Source organism: Peromyscus maniculatus, chromosome 5, assembly GCF_049852395.1.
Source record: "Peromyscus maniculatus bairdii isolate BWxNUB_F1_BW_parent chromosome 5, HU_Pman_BW_mat_3.1, whole genome shotgun sequence".
Taxonomy (NCBI): Eukaryota; Metazoa; Chordata; class Mammalia; order Rodentia; family Cricetidae; genus Peromyscus; species Peromyscus maniculatus.
This window is the reverse complement of record NC_134856.1, coordinates 105,237,692-105,259,415: the sequence shown is the minus strand read 5'-3', so window position 1 is coordinate 105,259,415 and position 21,724 is coordinate 105,237,692. Positions and strand designations below refer to the sequence as shown.

The 21,724-nt window shown below is 44.2% G+C and overlaps 5 protein-coding genes across 5 annotated transcripts; 1 reads left to right on the top strand and 4 right to left on the bottom strand.

The window, feature by feature from the left end:
• Positions 1 to 2,834: 2,834 nt before the first annotated feature.
• On the bottom strand, positions 2,835 to 3,333 carry LOC143273435 (histone H3). The gene has a single exon (XM_076573030.1). The coding sequence runs from the start codon at positions 3,303 to 3,305 to the stop codon at positions 2,895 to 2,897; it is 411 nt and encodes a 136-aa protein (XP_076429145.1). The 5' UTR covers positions 3,306 to 3,333; the 3' UTR covers positions 2,835 to 2,894.
• Positions 3,334 to 4,079: 746 nt separating this feature from the next.
• On the bottom strand, positions 4,080 to 4,576 carry H2ac4 (H2A clustered histone 4). Its single transcript, XM_006993146.4, has one exon. It carries the CDS (start codon positions 4,544 to 4,546, stop codon positions 4,154 to 4,156), a length of 393 nt encoding a protein of 130 aa, XP_006993208.1. The 5' UTR covers positions 4,547 to 4,576; the 3' UTR covers positions 4,080 to 4,153.
• Positions 4,577 to 8,685: 4,109 nt separating this feature from the next.
• Positions 8,686 to 9,152, bottom strand: LOC102927071 (histone H2B type 1-B). The gene has a single exon (XM_006993147.4). The coding sequence runs from the start codon at positions 9,101 to 9,103 to the stop codon at positions 8,723 to 8,725; it is 381 nt and encodes a 126-aa protein (XP_006993209.3). The 5' UTR covers positions 9,104 to 9,152; the 3' UTR covers positions 8,686 to 8,722.
• Positions 9,153 to 10,028: 876 nt separating this feature from the next.
• LOC102927373 (histone H3) lies at positions 10,029 to 10,514 on the top strand. Its single transcript, XM_006993148.4, has one exon. The coding sequence runs from the start codon at positions 10,057 to 10,059 to the stop codon at positions 10,465 to 10,467; it is 411 nt and encodes a 136-aa protein (XP_006993210.1). The 5' UTR covers positions 10,029 to 10,056; the 3' UTR covers positions 10,468 to 10,514.
• Positions 10,515 to 17,288: 6,774 nt separating this feature from the next.
• Positions 17,289 to 18,927, bottom strand: H1-2 (H1.2 linker histone, cluster member). Its single transcript, XM_006993149.4, has one exon. It carries the CDS (start codon positions 18,870 to 18,872, stop codon positions 18,234 to 18,236), a length of 639 nt encoding a protein of 212 aa, XP_006993211.1. The 5' UTR covers positions 18,873 to 18,927; the 3' UTR covers positions 17,289 to 18,233.
• Between the last annotated feature and the right edge of the window lie 2,797 nt (positions 18,928 to 21,724).

The window sequence follows — 21,724 nt, the reverse complement described above, 5'->3', positions numbered from 1 at the left end:
TCTAATGCATCTAATGCATGCTATCTGTTCAATTATATGCAGAGAAAGGCAAGACTTTACTGTAGGACCTCCATTTGGGCCTGGGAATGAATTTGGCAAACAATATTTTTTCTATACCTTAGGGGACAAGGCGACAAGCCACCATTCACAAATGAAGACCAAAAGAAACAATAAAAACTGACGTGTTTTTATTCCAAGTGGAGTATAGAGAGGCAATCGTGGGAGAGTAAGTTATATGTGAGTGCTAAAGAAAGCTAAGAATTGTTTTACCAAAATCAAAATGCACTTGGCCTTTAGTGCCTGATAGTTTGGTAAACAATGATCTCAACTGTAGCCTTCCGCGGAAGGATACATCTTTTCTCCTGTTTTAGAGAGAGATTCCGGACATATGAGGCAATACTTCCCCTTGCTTGTAACACGGATTGCTAAATGGTCTTATTAATAAAAAACCTGGCGCCAGATATTGGGGTGAATACTGAAAGATCAGAGAAGCAGTACAAGCTACAGCTAACCTCAACTAGCCAATTCCTCAGCCTCAGGAACGTGAGTTCCTGTTTCCTCACCCCTGAGGGTCTCAGCTGAACTGCTTAAAAGCCTCTAGTTCCTGGTCCTCACACCTTATATACCTTTCTGCTTCCTGTCATCTCTTCCCGGGATTAAAGGCCTGTGTCCTTCCCAAGCAAAGACCTGAGATCTCAAGTGTTGGGATTAAAGGCATGTGCTACCACCACGCCTGGTTCTGTTTCCCGTGTGGCCTTGAACTCACAGAGATCCAGACGGATTTCTGCTTCCCAAGTGATAGAATTAAGGGTGTGTGCCACCACTGTCTAGCCCCTGTCTACTCTAGTGGCTGGCTCTCTGCTCTGATCCCTAGATAAGTTCTATTTGTTAGAGCACAAATAAAATACCACATTGTTAAAACAAACAAAACAAACCTAAAAGACCTTGAATTTTTTCCATTGTTGATTTCTAAGTCCATGGTAACATTTTATTTTTAAACTGAGCAGACTCTGCAATTAAGTGATGACAAGTTAAATTAACTAAAAAGTTAATTTAAGAAGCTAGTTTGGGCTATTTAAAAACTTAAACTAGAATTTAGAAAAATTAAAAGCGGGCATTCAAATATACCACAGTCACAATCGTGGAAGATAGATGGTGTGGATCCCATTTTCATGTACAGAAAGTGATTCCGTCCAGAGGACACAGAAGGCACCCGGGGAGACTGAGCCTCAGCAAGCGTCCCACAGAGATGACTACTTCATGCTGCTAGATCTCTGGTGTGGGCTCTTTAAAGGAACTTTTTATTTATTTATTTATTTATTTATTTATTTATTTATTTATTTGACATTGTGATATTCTATTAGAGCCTCAAGGAAATGAAGACTGAATCCAGAATCCATTTTTCACCCTTGGCTTTGGTAGGGACTGTGGAGCTGGCGAGAAGAGCCAGGCTAATTGAAGACTGTCCATCTTATTACCGAAAAATGGGAAGTACTGCCTCTTAGCTCAGCACTGCACTGAAAATGCTAGTTTTTTACAGATGCAGAAAATACATAGAAAACAAAGCCAAGCAGAGGACATCAAAGCCAGCACAGCTAAAACCCAAATATTGAAATGCTGGGCCTTCAAGAGACCCCATCACCTCGAGATACCTGTGGCTGCCATGCAGTCGCCAGGGAGAGCAGTTTTTAGCCGTCTCTAGAAAATCAAATACCTGGAAATGCACTTCTACTTTCCCTCTTCTTTCTTTGTTTACTGGGGCTTGAATCTGGGGCTTCACTGGCTAAGCCGGTGCTGTCTCCTTAGACCTCTACCCCAGCCCCTTCTAATTTTGAGACAGGGTTTTACCAAATGACCAAGGCTATCTTTGAACTCCTCCTGTAACCCGAGCAAACTTCACACTAGAGATCCTGCCACCTCAGCCTATGGAGTATCAGGGAGGACGTGCCTGAGCCCCTCGGCCCCGACAATGCTGATTTTCATGATTTTAGATAAAATATTATTGTGTAAACCAATGGGGATTTATTTATTTTTGGTTTTTCGAGACAGGGTTTCTCTGTGTAGCTTTGCGCCTTTCCTGGATCTCACTCTGTAGACCAGGCTGGCCTCGAACTGACAAAGTCCGGACTGGCTCTGACTCCAGAGTGCTGGGATTAAAGGCGTGCACCACCACTGCCAGAGGGATTTTATTTATTTAAAGCCCTGGAAAATGTATCCAAGCAAATCACCCATTCCATTTAGATCTTGGCAACTTTCCTTGTCATTCACATACCAGACATGGGCAGAATATTAGGTATAAGAAACTGATGGAAAAGGGACAGGAAACAAGGTCCAGAGTAAGAACAGCTTCTGTAGTTCAACGGTTTCAGAAATATAGTGCAAAACCTAGAGAAAACAAAAAATTCCAACCATTACTTTAATGGTATAGCCAGCAATCTGTACATAAAAGCAATTGGTAAGGGCAAGTTTGAAATTTTATAAATTTCCCAACATATTTATAGGCTGCCTAGATTTAGATGTATAATTCCACCCTATGTCTTAATCTGGTTAGATTTGAGGTTTCCAAGCCTGTTTATGACTGACTCAGCACATTTTTAGAACAGGGACAGCTTCACAGCACCAAACATCAAGCCTTTGACATATCTTCAATGTCATACTACGAGCAGAAAGTGAACGTAACAGGCTAAACTTCACTAGGCCTTAAGATTCCAGGACACGAGATCCAGAACTAAATGCAAGAATTGGAGACAAGCTGAGTACCAATACTGACCTTTGAGTGACATATAAAAACATTCATCATCACGGGGACAAGGTTACAGCACCATTTTATGAAATTTTGGGTGGCTCTTAAAAGAGCCTTTTTTTTTTCTTTTGAAAAGCGAGGTTGGTCCAGATTACGCCCTCTCCCCGCGGATGCGGCGGGCCAGCTGGATGTCCTTGGGCATGATGGTGACCCGCTTGGCGTGGATGGCGCACAGGTTGGTGTCCTCGAACAGACCCACCAGGTAGGCCTCGCTGGCCTCCTGCAGCGCCATCACGGCCGAGCTCTGGAAGCGCAGGTCGGTCTTGAAGTCCTGCGCGATCTCGCGCACCAGGCGCTGGAACGGCAGCTTGCGGATCAGCAGCTCGGTCGACTTCTGGTAGCGCCGGATCTCGCGCAGCGCCACGGTGCCGGGCCGGTAGCGGTGCGGCTTCTTCACGCCGCCGGTGGCCGGGGCGCTCTTGCGGGCGGCCTTGGTGGCCAGCTGCTTGCGCGGGGCCTTGCCGCCGGTGGACTTGCGAGCGGTTTGCTTGGTACGAGCCATAAGTGCACCAAAGGGAAAACAGTAGACACTACTATGCCTTGGAAGGCGCTGTCCATCTTTTATACAATCAGACTACCCGTTATTGGACCCGGGAACATTCAAATCGGCCCGCGCTTTTCTGGGATTGGTCAGTCTCTGCTCCCAAATCCTGATTGCAATGTGCTTTCAGGCTGAATGAACGTCACCCCTCGTGCCTCCGCCCCTCGGTGCCTCCGCCCCTCCACCCTCCTTTCTTCTACTTTTACACTTTCATCGCGATAACTGCTGAGGACAGAAATTTTGCACGGGAATCTGTACACCCCATAGGCTTAGGCTAAAAATATTCAACTCAGGTAATCATACAGTTGGGCACAGAAACTTAAACTTCGTGGGATTGACAAGAGGTGATGTTACAAGGGGCAAATAGTGCTTATCACTTCCAAAGAAAATGTTGGATGCACGATAGGGGTCTCTCAGAGGCCACTCCTGGGAAAACCAAGCGGAACACTGCGAACTGTGAAGCGTGCTTTAACCATTAGGACGGCTGTGCTTTTACACCCTAGACCTAGACAGTTTTAATACTCAGGTACTGATTATTTTAGTTCACATATAGCAAGGGACATTGACTCATTTGGGAAAACAAATTTAAAAATTTTGCGTTTCAGAACATGACGAACTGCATCCAAGGGCAACAGCACTAGTTAGGCTGAGATACATTTCATCGTACAGGGCATAATCGACCTTGCACATTAGCAAGACAACTCATAAGGTGGCAGCTCGTTTTAAGGGAAAAGGTGGGTGGCTCTGAAAAGAGCCTTTGTTTTGTGTGTTTAGGCAGAGCAATCCAAAAACCAAGACCGGGAACCCATTTACTTCCCCTTGGCCTTGTGGTGGCTCTCGGTCTTCTTGGGCAGCAGCACCGCCTGGATGTTGGGCAGGACGCCGCCCTGCGCGATGGTGACGCGGCCCAGCAGCTTGTTGAGCTCCTCGTCGTTGCGGATGGCCAGCTGCAGGTGGCGCGGGATGATGCGCGTCTTCTTGTTGTCGCGGGCCGCGTTGCCAGCCAGCTCCAGGATCTCGGCCGTCAGGTACTCCAGCACGGCCGCCAGGTAGACCGGGGCGCCGGCGCCCACCCGCTCCGAGTAGTTGCCCTTGCGGAGCAGCCGGTGCACGCGGCCCACGGGGAACTGCAGGCCGGCCCGGGACGAGCGGGTCTTGGCCTTGGCGCGAGCCTTGCCGCCCTGCTTGCCGCGTCCAGACATGTTTGAATTTGAGGTATAAAGGAGAGACAAGAAAAAACTGTCAGAGTAACGTCTAAGTGGGGAATGAGAAATATTTATACGAACTGGAGGGATTCTACTTGTGCTTCTCTCATTGGTTAATGTGTGGTAGCCAATAGAAAATAAGAATTTCACCCCCTCATTTGCATACGGCGCTTTCTTTTCTGCTGCCTACTCAAGTTTTGTTTTTTCTTTAGACTACTTTAAAAAAAAAAAGAGTTCTGGAAGTTGAACTCTACTCCTTATGATTAAGAGCCAAACGCTTTTCTGATTTTCTTTCTTAACCTTTGCGGAAATGCAAACAATTACGTGGCATTTTTTTTTCTTCTTCAAGATTTTGGTATTCTTGAAAACTCTCGAATACAGAGCAGGGGTGTTTCTGAGTTGTTTTGAGCCGTTGCCTCTTTTTCAGGGTTTAGAATTATGTTTTTTGTGACAAGGAAACAGTGCTGAGCGTCCTCCATTTCGTATTTGTGCTAAGACTATTCCAGGTTCTAGAACTTGATCTTGTAGAATCCCATTCAAAACTCCGCAACTCTTCTAGGAAACGGAGGTCCAGACGCCCCAGCTATCTTAGCCTCTGTTAAACTGCTCGCTGATTAGAAACCTCCCTCTAGGGTTGCATCGGGAGACGCCAGGATGTGGGGTTTGCCTTTAAAGCCCTTCACTGTGAATGCTCAGGACTACACTTAGGTCCTGAATACCTGAGGAATAAAGACTTTCAATTGATTATAAACTGTGTCTGAGTGGTCATCCCTGGTTGGCTCCCCATAATAGGCTGAGTACATATTTTGAGATTCTGTGCCCGGCTTTGTTTTATTTATCTCCACAAATCTCCAAAAGAAAAAGAAACTCTCTCTCTCTTTCAAATTATATTATATGCAAATTACTCTTTATAGTGGGTCGCTTATCCTTATGTTACCTGAAATGTGGAGACTGAGGACATGGAGACCATGCTTAGTCACTGACCGACCCAAGAGAACATGCAAGGATATTAGGCCAATGAGAACCTGTAGTATGTACAGAGAAAAGCATTCTTGTCTTGGTGATTGGAGAAAGCCTAGATAGACTTAGATCCATCATTTACTTGGCCCAAGGTATGAGGGAGTGAATGAGACCAAGGACTCACCTGCTGTCTGGAAAAGCTTTGCCCATCTTTCTGCCAAGCAATTTCCATCACTCTCTTGTTTTTGTTTTTGTTTTTTTTTTTTTTTTTTTTTTTCACTTGACCATCATACAAAGTATTTTAATCATTCCCAAAACTCCCCATTCTCCTCCATTCTACTGCTTGTGCAGATCCAGCTGCTAAATGTAAGGGATGGGAAACTTCCCATGACTCAGGGTCTGATCATTTAAGCCTATAAAATACACTTATAGAGGAATGAACAGAGAAAAACACTTAAGTTAGCAATCTGGGAGCATCGAAAAAAAGAAAAATGCCTACTCCAAAATCCAGTGTAACCTCGGTGTTTTTGGGATGGTTTCTCTGTAGACCATGGGAATGTAAAGTCAGAAAGAACACAGAGATTTTTTTCACTGGGTTAATATGTATGTGCTCTAGTGTATTAAGTGGACTATACATAACCATGTCTGGTGTAGTCTTTCTTGTGATAAACTTTCCTTTCTTCAGGTTAGAAGAGATTTATCAAAACTGAACATCTTTTGATGAAAAAGTGTCTTTAGATGACTAAGGGGGTGGGGTTCAAGAAATCCCCTACATGTTGGACAGGTATTTTCAGAATTATTTCATAACATTGAAAGATTTTGAGAAGCATGCATTTTTTAGTCAATGGAGAAGAAAAATTAGGATATGAATAATGAAATCATAATGAGAGAAATCTTATATGAATGTATTGTTTTAAAATAAAAGTGATTAGATTATGTTGCCATTAACAATTGTCAACTGGGAAAAATTTAGAAAGTTGGTCATACACCCCTTTTGAAGAGCAAAGTGGTACTTTTGGACAGTGTACATATCCATTCTGGAAGGCATCTAGAGGATCGATATGGAAAATACCTTGTGTTTGCCATTGAACCAACAAATCCCCCTTTAATATTCCCCATGATGTGTTTTCATAAGGGCATCGAGAAGTATCAAAACGTATTTTCATGCTGTAAAAAACTGTCTCAGTTTGCCTACTGTGTCTACATTTTAAATTACTGGCAGTGGTGAATATTTCAAGTAATGGGCAGGTAACATATTTTCAGGAAATTAAATTAAAAAACTTGATTCACACACATATAATTTAAGACCAAAAACTAGCAAGCAAGCAAGCAAAAAAATAAACAAACAAACAAATGCCATCATGGTTCCCGATGGGTAAAAAGAATGCTTGCCTGACCTGCACTGTGTCCTGGGTTTCAACCCCAGAACCACATGAACAGGGAGTTATGGTGCCATTCCTACAATCCCAGGAACCCCAGCACTTGGCAGGTAGGAACAAGAAGATCAAAAGTTTCATGTCAACCTCAGCAACATAGTGATTTCAATTTCTTAATTAATTTAAAATTTTGCTGACAGATGCTGAAGACAAAATTGAGAAGCCTGCATCTTCCTGCCGACAGGTAAGCAGGAATGGGGCATCCCTTGCCTCTGTATGCACTTTGCCCCCTCTGATAATGGAACAGCCCCTGGACTTTCTGCCTCCGGTTTCTTTGGAGGCCTTCCTTATTTTCCAAAATTTGTCATCGCCCATTCCTCTATGGCATAACACCAAGTAAAACATCGAGTAGTCATGTCTTTCTGCATAAAAGAAAACAGAAAATCCAGAGCAAAGGGAGCTGGTAAAAGGCAAGAAGACAATAGAGAAAATGACCCCCAGTTTAGGAGACCGGTCTGAAAAATGGTAAGAAATAATACAACCAGGTCTCAGTCCAAAGGGGCCTCCTCAAGGCAAGTGTCTTCAACTGCATGTTCAGGTCTTTCTTCAGTGTTGGGGTTGGGGTGTGTGAACCAACATAAAAATATTTAAATTAGACAAGGATTTAAAGATTTTAACAACAGTGTTTTCCGTGTAGTGACAGCTCTCCCTCTGTTTCTTTTCCTGTCTCGTGTGCGAGTGCGTGTGCGTGCGTGTGCGTGTGCGTGTGCGTGTGTGTGTGTGTGTGTGTGTGTGCGCGCGCGCGCGTGCGGTTTTTTGAAACACGGTTTCTCTGTGTAGCCCTGGCTGTCCTGGGACTTGCTTTGTAGACCAGGCTGGCCTCAAACTCAGAGATCTTCCTGCCTTTGTCTCCAGGGTTTAAAGATTCATCCTGCCACTGTGTTCAAAGGATTGAGCCACCACTTCCAGGGATTCTAAAAGTTCTTGAAGTATTTGCCTAACATACTCAAGAGCCTGGCTTTCATCTCCAAGCAATAAATAAACAAATAAGAAAAGCAGGAGTCAGGTCCAATATCATGGATTCAAAATACATTTTGCAATATTTTCAATGAATTTCTCACTTTGAGAAGTTATTTCCTCGTCTGTTATTACATATTCTCAAAGCCAGTGGAAACTTCACCTTACTTTTCGTTTCAGTCTTTTGCCCCATCTGGCTTCTTCCTGCCCTAGTCCAAAGGCTCGGGGCACTGCTGAATCCTCTCCCAAAGCCTTTACCAGTTTCTAGAGATTACTTCGGAAGTCTTAGGAGTCGAGTGTCAACATGTTCCGTTTCAGCACAGCTAAGTGGTTACAGGAATTTTTAACTGTGAGTTCCAGCCACCATCAATGTCCAACTCTGTATGTAAAAGGCCCAGTTTCTGGACCCAATAAAAATTTCTAGTTTAAAAAGCTGTGGTTGCATTTAATTGAACGGCTCGACTTGCTTTAATGTTTAAGTGCTAATTTTACACTAGGATCCTAAGTTCTTAAACCCCTGTAAACGCCAACTCCCGAACACTAGCAACTGTCCACACACTGTAGAATACAAACTCAAAGGGTTCCTGGCTGTTGTTTACAGTAAATTCACAACACAACAGAAACTGAGAAATGTGAAGTGAATGTCTAAACACCCAAGGGAGAACCCTAATGACCTCAGCCTTTAATTTGGACAAATGGGTCACTTCATATGCTTAAGGACAAATTTAGTGCAACACACACAAAGACACCAATTACAGCCCTGTTTTGATAGAGTGGGTGGCTCTGAAAAGAGCCTTTGGGTTGCGGTGCGGTCCGCCGCTCACTTGGAGCTGGTGTACTTGGTGACGGCCTTGGTGCCCTCGGACACGGCGTGCTTGGCCAGCTCCCCGGGCAGCAGCAGGCGCACGGCCGTCTGGATCTCCCGGGACGTGATGGTCGAGCGCTTGTTGTAGTGCGCCAGGCGCGACGCCTCGCCCGCGATGCGCTCGAAGATGTCGTTGACGAACGAGTTCATGATGCCCATGGCCTTGGACGAGATGCCCGTGTCGGGGTGCACCTGCTTCAGCACCTTGTACACGTACACCGAGTAGCTCTCCTTGCGGCTGCGCTTGCGCTTCTTGCCATCTTTTTTCTGAGCTTTAGTGATGGCTTTCTTAGAGCCCTTGTTAGGAGCTGGAGCAGACTTGGAAGGCTCAGGCATCTTTTCCAGACCAAAGACACACTAGTCTTAGAATGGGAAAAGAAAAAGAGAATACGACTAGATTGTTGTATATATAGTCTCGAAATTCAAATGAAGCCGTAAAAGCACTGAGTTCTCATTGGATAGTAATAAGGCCTCACACAAACGACAGGGCTCATGCAAATGAAGGACCAAATAGCCTCATTTTCTATTGGACAGAAGAACATTGTTATTTTGACCAATAGGACGGCGTTCTTTTGTGACCCAGCGTAATGTATCAAAACGCTTACATAAGCTTCATTCTTGCTTTTCACTGTTTACATAACTTAAGTCATGTCTGATCCTAGCAAACAGGGCTACACGGCTCGCTCCAAGGCGAAGACCCGCTCCTCCCGGGCCGGCCTGCAGTTCCCCGTGGGCCGCGTGCACCGGCTCCGGCACAGGTAAACTCATCGATCATAGTTTATCTCTCCAGTTTATTCCAAAACAACATTCTTACATTATCTAAGAATTCGAAAATTATTAAGCCTTCACCCTAAACTCGTGAATTACTTGTCCCTTTTAAGAGCAACAATCTAAATTAGGATTGCTGGATTATGAGTTAACTTTAATTCCTAAGTAGTTACAAGACTTGACACAGTGTACCACGACGAAACAATAACACCACGAAGACAAAGCAAATTGGAGCATTGTGCTGGGGCTGGTGTTTGACGAGACTCCAAGGGTAGACAAAACTACATAACACCACAATTTTTCAAAAAAAAATAATAATAATAAAGTAATATGGGCGTGTCAGAATATCTGGCCAATCAGATAAGCTTAACGCTTGACCAGCGCTCAGAATATTACTCAGCCAATGAGATTTTGGCGCGGGACTTTCGAAAAGTCACAAGGCCAATCAGAATGTTTTTAGGTATATTTAAGGGCAAGATTTCCCTTTCTCCGTAACATTTGTGTCTTTTTTGGTCACTACTATGGCTCGTACCAAGCAGACCGCTCGCAAGTCCACCGGCGGCAAGGCCCCGCGCAAGCAGCTGGCCACCAAGGCCGCCCGCAAGAGCGCCCCGGCCACCGGCGGCGTGAAGAAGCCGCACCGCTACCGGCCCGGCACCGTGGCGCTGCGCGAGATCCGGCGCTACCAGAAGTCGACCGAGCTGCTGATCCGCAAGCTGCCGTTCCAGCGCCTGGTGCGCGAGATCGCGCAGGACTTCAAGACCGACCTGCGCTTCCAGAGCTCGGCCGTGATGGCGCTGCAGGAGGCCAGCGAGGCCTACCTGGTGGGTCTGTTCGAGGATACCAACCTGTGCGCCATCCACGCCAAGCGGGTCACCATCATGCCCAAGGACATCCAGCTGGCGCGCCGCATCCGCGGGGAGAGGGCGTAATCTGGACCAACCTCGCTTTTCAAAAGAAAAAAAAAGGCTCTTTTAAGAGCCACCCAAAATTTCATGTAATGGTGCTGTAACCCTGTCCCCGTGGTTCGATGATGATTGTGTTTGTATATTACTTAAAGGTCAGTATTCGTACTCAGCTTGTCTCCAATTCTTGCATTTAGTTCTGGATCTCGTGTGTCCTGGAAGTCTGCACTGTTAATATAGTGAAGGACACGTTCACTTTCTGCTTGTAGTATGACATTGAATATATGTCAAAGGCTTGATGTTCTGTGCTGCAAAGCTGTCCCTGTTCTAAAAATGTGCTGTGTTAGTCATAAGCCATAAGTCTTACCACCCTCAGGATAGAAACCTCAATTCTAACCAAATTAAGACATAGGGTGGATAGATAGATACTAATTACACATCTAAATCTAGGCAGCCTATGAATATGTTGGGAAACTTTAGAAAACTCACAAAATTAACATTCTCATAAGCATTCTGTGCTGTTTCTTTTAACTTCACTGATTCCCGATAAAATATATTTTATAATGTTTACGACATACAGTGGGTGTTTGCTTTTTTCCTTTAGTAAAGTTCGTAATTTATTTTCTTGACTACTTGGAACAGTTTCCACTTAAAAACTCAGTTTTTTAATCAATTTTACAGAACTGTTCATACTTGGTGAATCAGTCAAGAATGTCTTCTGTATGAATTACAATCTGGCTGAAGTCTTCTCGGTCTAGCTTCTAGCTGTTTTTCTTCACTGTATTCATGCCCAGAGCTGATAACAAGGGTTCCATGTCATCAGCTGATGGCTAAGACTGCATGATCTTACCAGGAGTCCAGGTGAGGCTGTGACCTTATAAGGAGTGTTCCCTGAAGCCTCACATCAGAAATGCTGGCAAGAGCTGTAGTAACATTGCTAATATGTAAGATAAGCATGCTTGTAGATCACTTTATCTCACTAAACCAAAAATGAATGTAACTAAATAGTTTTCAACCAAAATTCCAAATAGTCTCATCACCAGCAATCACTTAAAGGTTGATTGGTTTGTTGTTTCCTTTTTTTTTTTTTTTTTTTTTTTTTTTTTCTCTTTTTCTTTTTGGTTTTTTGAGGCAGGGTTTCTCCATGTAGCCAGGGCTGTCCTGGAACTTGCTCTGTAGACCTGACTGGCCTTGAACTCAGAGACCTGCCTGCATTTGCCTGCATCTGCCTGCCTCTGCCTGCTGGGTGTTGGGACTGACTAAAAGCATGAGCCACCACATCTGGCATAAAGGTGAATTATAATTGAGGTTATGATCAGTGGGACATAAAATGAAGGCCTTCACTATACATGATGCAAATATTGGAAATATGAACCAAAGAAATGAAATGACAACCCAAGCCAAAATGACTATGATACATAATAAAATAAAGTTAGGTTCATAACTTAAAACAAAACAATAGGATGACTGCAGGCCTAGGGCCCCATCCAGGGCCTTGGAAGATCAGACACTTGGTTTTCCTTAACATCCAGGTCAACCTGCCTCCCCACCAGCATCCTATATTCTGTTTACATTCACTTTTGCAGACGCTTATCTGGCCCTGGGGCATAGCTGCTTTCTAGAATGCTTTGGATGGTGATGCCATTATTAGAGAAATGGGGGAAGGGGGAGCATGAGGTGATCGATAAAACCAATACAGTCAGTTATAAGCAATTTGAACACTTTTGACCTCAATTGAAAGTCCAGGTACACCTTTAGAACACTTTATCAATTTGTTCATTATTGAATAGCATCTTCCTAAAAAGAAAGAGGTCCTTATAGAAAAAAAGTAAAATTAGAACCGTGGATCATTAGGGAGACCCCAGCAGACAACACAAGTGTGAATCACATGGATCAAATACTAGGGCTCCTTAGCCTCATCAGGAGGTTGAAGCAAGATGATGAGGAATTTAAGGCCTTGCTGTCCTATATAGTGAGTTACATGTCAGCATGGGCAGCAAACTGACATCTTGTCTCAAAACAAACAAATGTAAAGGTAGTTAGACTGGATTATTAGTTATAATCACCACTAGCTTTCAAATCATTTTCTCCCACTTCAGACCAAGGGATTTTAGTAAGGTAACTACCAGCAAATATTACCAGCTAGTTGCACAGCAAACAAATACAATTAATATCTTCTGCTAAATAGGTTTGTACCCAAATGGGTGATCAAATATAATTTCTTCTTCATCTTCTTCACAGGTGATTCTGTTTCCGATATAAGGCTGCCCCCAGGTAGACAGGAGAAGCTGTGATAGACAGGCCTTGGCCTTGATTAGATTCTGAACTTGGTCAGAGCTGGTGTGTAGAGGCATAAGAGAGCCAGTAAGACACAAGACATTAAATGATTCTCTCTAAACTTCCGGCCCATACCAGAATTATTGTTTCCTTGGAAATAGCTACATACGACCCAGAGCATATGTTTTTGTTTCCCCTACACTATTTATTATGAGAACTGACTGTATGTCAGACAAGCATTTGAAATTTAGCTAGTCTAGTCCAAATCGTGCTTTAAATGTAGAGTGGATTCCAGACTACAAAGACTTCATATGCAAAAATATTTTCATATAATTTATTGAAATATTTATTTAGCCTAGGTTGACAGCATCAAAATAGGTTTTAGCTCTTTTTAGATTTTAATGCAAGATGAGAAATTTTTAATTAAATGTATGTCTCATATAGTTTTGTGGAAAATTATTACTACATAGAAGATAATGTTACTGACTCAGAGATCAGAAGCTAGCTAATGAATCCTTAATGTTGCCAAGCCTCCATCTCAATCTCTAAAATGGGAGCAGTAATAACACCCACCTCAACGTGCTATGCCAAGACTGTGTTGTGAAATAAGTGTGTAATAAACAGCTACTGTGTTTAGCTTACTACAATTAAGTGCACGGGAAATGCTAGCTCTCCCTAAGTGTCGTTAGCAGCAGCCCCTAGTCCCTGATCCCTTCCAAACTCCTCTGATGAACTAATTAATCCTGCATGCACGGCTTCTGTTCATCTCTAGCTGGGATTTCAAACACAAAGCTGTTGTCTACATTTTCCTCCCAGTTTGTGTAGTTCAACTACCTGTTCGCTTTAGGCCTAGGGAAGTAATAGTATATCTAATTGCTGAAAATTATACAATTAGTAAGGATGGATATAAGCTTGGAAAGAGAAGAGAGTGGTACTCAGTGTTTGCCGTGTTGGCCTGGGGATTATTATGAACTGAAAATCAGCAGATGCATCGTTGCCTTGTGAAGGAATCTCCATTCTTGTACTTGGAAAAGGAGAGCACTTCCTACCACGCTGGGTGTGGAGAGGGCAGTGACATGAGGCCTTCCTCAGAGGACAGGACTGTCACAGGGTGTGAACGTCTGCCTCCTGCCAGTTTTCACCAACCTTGTCATCTTCTGAAACTTGAACCCCTCTTCTGAGCTACCATAATTCATTCTGAATTCCTCAATCTAACTTCATCTTTGAGTTTCATTCGTTTTCTGTGTACCCTGTGCTTACAGAATACGAATGTTCTTGGGGATAAAGCTCCTCTTCATCTGAGCTTAATCAGTTCACAGTTCACAGATACTCAAAAGTAGAGGGAGAGTCCTTGCTGACAATTTCATAAACATAAGCTGAGAAAAGGACTTTTCTTAAACAGACCAATTTTTAGGCTCAGGATGAATAGCTGGTCAGACCTTCAGCAGTCTCCTCTTGAAGCACATGCATTCTGAGGGGAAGAAAAGAGTAAAGAAGGTGGGGGTGGGTGGGAAGGTGCTGGTGGGGGGAGGTGCTGGGGGGGGGGAGGTGCTGGGGGAGGGCCCTGGGAGGGTGGGATGCTGCATCTAAAGGCTATGGGTGAGTTATACCTCTTAGATCTCAAATAATTAAAGGAAAATGTCTCGTATAAAGGTACAAATGGGGACTGAGTATGTAGCTCAAGGGGAGATCGTCTGTCTGGTATACTCAAGGCCCTTGGCTTCACCTCTACTACCAAAGTGGGGGGGAAGATATAAAAGAAAAAAAAATCTACAAAAATATGTTTATACAACATTTCCTATATTCAGATCAACTTTAAACATACATCTAAATCCAATAAATTAAAAATGCAAAGAAGGACTGAATGAAAATCATAAAATCAATTATCTTTTCTTGGGATGATTTGTCACATCTAACTCTTGGAGTGTAGAAATCAAGTAAATATGTAGATTTGAAAGTACTTGAAGAAGGTGCACTGTAGTGGATATTTTGAACAGTGCCATTTACTTTGAGCTTTGTATTATTATATCATTGTTATTATTATTATATTCTTTATTTATTGGTGATGGAACTCAAGGCCTCAGGACACACAAGCAGCCTTCCACTGAGCTACATGCACACGGCCTCGGTCTTATTTTAAACATTATTTGTGGTTCCATCTGAAGTAACATTTTTGTGGGTTGGATGTTTGGTTATTTTGATTTTTGCTGTGGTTGTTTGTATGTGTGTTTGTTGTTTTGGTTTGGTTTGCTTTGGTTTTGACAGGGTCTCTCTACATAGCCCTGGCTGTCCTAGAGCTCACTCAGTAGACCAGGCTGGACTCAAACTCAGAGACCCTCCTGCCTCTGCCTCCCAAGTGCTGGGGTTAAAGGTGTGACCACCACACCCAGCAAGATTTTTGTTTGTTTTTCAGATAAGATTTGGCTAAGTAGTTCCGTTTTCGGTGTACAACAAAGATCCTCCTGTGCTAGCCTTCTAAGGGTTGGCTTCACAAACGCGCCGCCCCACCCTGTGCTATAGTTAGCATCCACGATTAGATCTCAGGTTGCTACCACGTGATTCAGTTCAGGTCGGTGAGGTATTTCCAGTGACAGGAGTTCACAGGGCTCAGGGAGGAAGTGGGAAAGCAGACTGGAGGGACAAGAATGCAGCCCAGCACATCTCCTGGCTAGGCCCTAACCTGTAATTTAGTTCTGTTCTACGCTTTTGCTCAACAGATTTGGTTTCTTTTTTCTAGGGGCTCAGAAGACAAACCCCAGAGCCCTGACATCAGTTTACCCCTGCTGCTCTAACTCAGTTCCATCTTTTAATTATTTTTGAATTGATTTATTTTTCATTCAGGGTCTCACTATGTAACCCTGCCTGGCCTCGAACTCACGGAGTTCCTGCTACCTCCATCTCCAGATGGCTGGGAATAATCTTCACACTCAGCTCAATCCCATTTTGAACAGAAGATTTCTGATTGTCTCAACTACCCAATGACATTAGGAACACTCGAGACATTTTGTCTTCATAATTTCAGTATACAATATATGAACAGTACATATTTTTAAGCACCCTCATCATAAACAAAGATGAGAGCAGAGGTCATTCTGAAGTTGTATTTATTTTTATTAGCTCCACAGCCACAAGTGACTAACCGAACATAGGAAATAGTACATATTCTGGAATGAAATACCCTGTAAGTAGGAAATACATATGATATCACAAGAAACAAAAATGTAGAATATTACCTATTTTATATTCATTTTACATTGAATGATAATATTTTGGATATAGTGGATTTAAAATGGATTCTACCTGTTTGGTTTTCTTCCTTATGAATAGTGCTTTTAGATTTTAAAGTTATAAATGTGTTGTATCTGTTATGTATCAAAGAACAGACCTGCCCTAAAATTGTTAATTCATTTGCTTCAATAACTAAGTAGTTTTAATGTCTACTTCATGGGATGTCCCTAAAAGAATCAAATCTCAAAGAATGCTATTGCCAACAGCACTAAAGATAAGTTTATAGGATTAAAACTAAGAATAATTATTAAGACATATTTGGAGAAAATTTAAAGATTTCTAGGGAGCTAACACAAATACCTCAACAGAAAGGGGGGGAAACACGTTGTTGTTTCATAACTCTGGTAGCTCCACAATTATTTTTTAAACACAATCTCAACAAAAATGCCAAGATGCTTTCTTCTCAGTGATGGGATACTAGAAAACATTTTAAAATACATATTAAACACCAAAAAGGAAGAAGAAGAAGGAGGAGGAGGAGGAGGAGGAGGAGGAGGAGGAGGGGAGGGGAGGGAGGGAGGGAGGGAGGGAGGGAGGGAGGGGAGGGAGGAAGGAACACAAAGGCATCGTGGCAAAGCCCTGTAATCCCAGCTACAGGAGGCTGAGGCAGGACGGTCACAAGGTTCAGGCCACTCTGGGCTACAGACAGGATGACACCTAGTTCACAAAATACAAAACAAGGGGGCACATTTCAATGGTAGAACACCTAATAGAATGTTCAGTCCCCTGGACAACTAATTAACTATTAATTAAAATATAGAAGGAACGCCTTAGAAGATTATGAGAAGCCTGGCGGTGGTGGAACACATCTTTAATCCCAGCACTAGGGAGGCAGAGGCAGGCGGATCTGAGTTGGAGGCCAGCCTGATGGACAGAGTTCCAGGACAGCCAGGGCTTCACAGAGAAACCCTTTAGATTTAGTCTCTCCAAGGAATTTAGCCTATGGCAAACGTGAAACAAAAGCTGGGAAGAGTTGAGAGAGTTCTCAGACAGTCCTGAGGGCTTGGGGTGGGGAGGACCGGTCAGTTTACTATGCTTTGTACAAAAAAAAAAAAAAAAAAAGGAGAAAATTTTCCTTTCTTGTTCTCCTGGCTTTCCCAGGTGATAAACTCTAGGGATACTGAAATAAATTATGAATCCATTGTGAAAATGCTTGCTGTAGGTCTCTAAAAGGCATGCTTCCCATCTCTATAGGAAACACCAGCAATACGATCCAGGCTCCCACAAAACAACGGGGACCTCAACCACCCTGCTGCGGGTATGAAAGAACCACCAACAGTGAGTGAAAGTTAAAGGCTTTTTATTAGAAGCAGCCCGATACATCTTCAACAGATAGCCAGTAATTTACTCTTTGCTGAAACAACTCGGACTGCACAAAGCATAGCAAGAAGCCTCGGTATGTATGCGGGGTCGCTCTTTGGAGTCGACACGCATCTCTAACTCAAGCACTTAGGGAAGCTGAGGCAATGCCGGTCTAAAATGAGACCCTGTGTCAAAATGAGGCAAAACAAGCCCAGTAATCGATGAATCGTACACTTTGGGGGGGGGGGGAGAAAAAAGATGGCTGACCAAGGTTGTGACGCAGTTCGAGCCACCATTCCCTTGCTGTGGCCAACAAACCGAAAGTAGAAAACCAGTCCCGGGTCCGGCTTATGTAACTGGGCGGGCGGGTCCTTCCCGCTGCTGTCGCTGAAAGGTCTTTAAAGTCAGATCCGGAGCCGGCAGCCGACCTCCTGCACACTTGGAGGCACAAACACCCCCCAGAAGACCCAGCACATAGGCCACCCTAGAAACGAGTGCGGGATGCGCTCCTTGCGCAAGGAGCGAAAGCTTCGGGAGAACGCAAGCCCGACTGGCGCCCAATCAAACCGAGGACTAAGGGCCGGGGCGGGAGGGAGCCAACCCGCAAGCAGGGCGGAACTTTCAAATCACCCACAGCCCAACATTGATGGCGCCAGGGGTTGCTCCTTGCTGCTGGCAGCCACGGAAGGGTTGCAGCCGGCACCTAACGCTTGCTCGGCCGCCCGCGCAAGCATCGTTCTAGGTGAGCTAGGGAACCCCACCCCACGGAGCGCCGACGGGATTGCATCGCGCGCAACCCACTTCTGCAGGACGCAAGGTGGAAGGAGGGGGCTTTTACACCAATGTCACAGCCACAATGTCACAGCTCTTCCAAGTGGGAGTGGTGGCTCTGAAAAGAGCCTTTTGGGTGGAAGGAGGAAGACAGCCTACTTCTTCTTGGCCGCAACCTTCTTGGGCTTAGCAACCTTGGGCTTGGCAGCCTTCGGTTTCACGGCCTTAGACGCGCTCTTGACCTTCTTGGGCTTGGCAACCTTAGCCTTCTTTGGACTCTTGGCCACTTTCTTGGTCACGGCAGCCGCCGCGGGCTTCTTCGCCTTCTTCGGGGTCTTCTTGGCGGCTTTCTTGGGTGTGGCGGCTCCGGTCGCCTTCTTGGGCTTCTTGGCTGCGCCCGCGGGCTTCTTAGCCTTGGCCGCGCCTGCCTTCTTGGCTTTGGGCTTGGCCTCGCCGGAAGCCGCCTTCTTGTTGAGCTTGAAGGAGCCGGAGGCGCCGGTGCCCTTGGTCTGCACCAGGGTGCCCTTGCTCACCAGGCTCTTGAGCCCCAGCTTGATGCGGCTGTTGTTCTTCTCCACATCGTAGCCGGCGGCCGCCAGCGCCTTCTTGAGCGCGGCCAGGGACACGCCGCTGCGCTCCTTGGAGGCGGCCACAGCCTTGGTGATGAGCTCGGACACCGGGGGTCCGGACGCCTTGCGGCGAGCCCCGGCCGGCTTCTTGGCAGCCTTCTTCTTCGCCGGCGCCTTCTCCGCAGGGGGAGCGGCGGCGGGGGCGGCAGGAGCGGTCTCCGACATGATGAGGATCCGAAACACAGGAACTAGTGGCAAAACGCCGATGGAGTAGCGCGGGCCCGGCCGCCGTATATATAGAGCGCAGGCGCGCGCTGATTGGTGCTCCGGCGGCCTGCCTGGCTGGCAAGCTCAGAGCAGCCGCGCTGCGCCCAACTTGTGTTTGTTACACTTCACAAAAAGGGGAAAATATTAAAATGTCTTGCACCAAATCTCTCGACTTTGGTCGGTAAAGGATCCGAGAAGCCTCAGGCGTCGGATTATCTGTTTATTTTTTCCTTATCCCCAAAGACAACGCGCCTAGGAGTCCCTAACTCCCCCAACTCCAAAGGAAGTCCGGGGCAAATAGAGACCACTTTCTGTTTTTCTTCTAAATTACCTGGTCGCTCCTTTGCCCCTCAAAGTTCTTTTTCTCAGGGATTATAGGGCACATGCTTCCCTTAATTTAGGGACAAAAACGAAACGATTTCCGCTTAAATTTTCACCATTATTCTGTTTCTTCGCAAGGGAAGTAACACAAGTCCTTGGTGACTTCTGAGTACAGACCCACCATAACCGTGGACTAGGACTGGGATTTCCAGTCTAAAGCAGTATGGGCAGGTTGAGAGGGGGTTCATAGGCCTTGGGGGTGTAGCATGTGGTGAGGGGTTTAGGACTGAAATATCTGATTTAAAGACACTGTCAAATTCTTTTCACTGGTGGGGGCGGGGCACCCTTTTCTCCACTCGGAAAGGGAAACATTGGGCTGTGTTTTTAAAGCTCTTGGTTCCCCTCTGAGTTTTGCTAGGCAGGGGGTCTAGCCCGGAAGAATAGAGATAATAAGAAGGGAAAGGAACCCCATAAGCCTGCATGAGCGCCCCCTCCCACCAAGTGTCAATTAGAGACTTTGAAAAATACGTTTTTTAAACCAAGGAGCAAATACTTGCTTATTTTGCTGAAACACAGAATTTCAGAGCATGGAAATTCTAGTTTAGAAACAGTTTGTCTTGGTACAGGAGGGCCTTCTGTATAAGGTACCGATGGAAATAAAGTTACTGACTATCCTAAAGGATACGTTTGACCAAGATTTGAGATGGAAAATGTAGTGAATATTTAATAGGAAGATAAGAAATAAGTACAAATGGTCATGCCATCTGTAGTGGACAACTCTATGTCACCTCTTCTCAGCTCCTCTGAATAGGGCAATCTATTCTATTCAAATTTGCTTTGTTAATTTAAGATCTTCATCCTTAGGCACCAATTAATTACAATGTTTTTTGTTAAAGAAAATGCAAGACAAACTGATTGTGTAACTAACACAATTCTACATTTAGGAACAAAGGAAGTTCCCCAATTCTATCAGAAATCTGTATTCGAGTAAATGTCTACAAGAAAATATATGGTGAGGTTGTTAGCATTGAAGTGTGGTAAAGTCACAAGGTTATACAAATTGAGTTCAGGGATGTTTGCAAAACAAAGCGTATTTTCTAAGACGAAAATGATCCTGTGGTTTCACTTAATAACATTTGTTTAGCATTTGGAAACAGCATCTACTAGGCTTGTGTCCTCTGGGAATTAACAGCCTAATGAGATTAGGGATGGATGAGTTGCCAGCGTAGAACAATGTTAGAGTTGTCATCCTATATGGACTGTGGAATGGGAATTGTAACACATTATCATACAAACTACTGAATGTATAATAATGTACTAATATGGTTTAGTAACAGAAATAAGAACATGGCACTTGCTCTGATTGTGTGGGTAAGGAATGAATGAGTGCCTTCTTCATCTGATAAGTGTTCACCTCCCCTGGGAAAGTAGCAATCCAGCTCCCCAGCTTGTCTCCCCTTCACAGTAAAGTAGCAACTCATTTTGAAATCTTGACTTGTAAATCTGAGTCTGGGATGCGTTTACTTATGACCCTTCAAGCTGAGTCAATCAAACCATAGCTCTTGAAATGCAATTAATTAATATGTTTTGCCCGGAGTAGGTGCAAATTATTTGCGTTAGAAAAGATAAGCCTGAAAGTTCTGTTTGTATTGTACACAGCTGAATTGTATCTCTAACTTCTCAGTCTTGCAGCACTCTTCCTTCCCTGAGTAAATACACATTTTATCTTCCTATATCCTTTGAACTAACTTTGACATGCAGCTTGCTTACTCACTAATGTGCTCAATCATTCTTTGACAGATATATGAGCTTACCACATGTAGTATTTATATGTGAGTCACATTTTTAACTTTTTGAAAATTATATGCTGGTGCTTGATTAGTCAGCCTGTCCTGAGGTCATCCAATCAGAATCTTCAGAAGTCACCCTCTAAAATGGAAAACAGAGAATTTGGGACATCAACTTTAAAGCAACCTGAGACTTAACAAGTGTCCCATGGAGTCTTAGATTTTGAAGTAACTTTTGAATAAGCTTGTGGGCAAGAAAACTTTTATTAATATGAGCTCCAAGCAAAAGTTCAGATGAAGGATATGACCTTCCTATGAAATGAGGACACTGATGAAACATTGTGGTGATTGTCACGTGATCTTGGATGTTTGCATGTATGATGAAGATTACAGGTAGCTAAGCTTTTGTCATGTCATACTGTTCAGGCTGTGTCTCCATGCAGGGCAGAATTGAATATATAGATAATGAATTGTCTAGTTTGTAAGGAACAAGAAACAAGCAAACAAAAAAAAAAGCTTAATAGCAAGATACACTCATAGGAGGGGGAGAGTAGTTAGGACAAGTATAAAGAATGAGGGCCGATTGCCCCTGTTCTTTTCCATTTCCTCCCTCCAACATGACCGAGTGGGTTTGGAGCAGCTTTTAGGGGTAGCTAGTTAACCACTATTAGCTAACCACTGTATATCTCCCAAAAGATACTA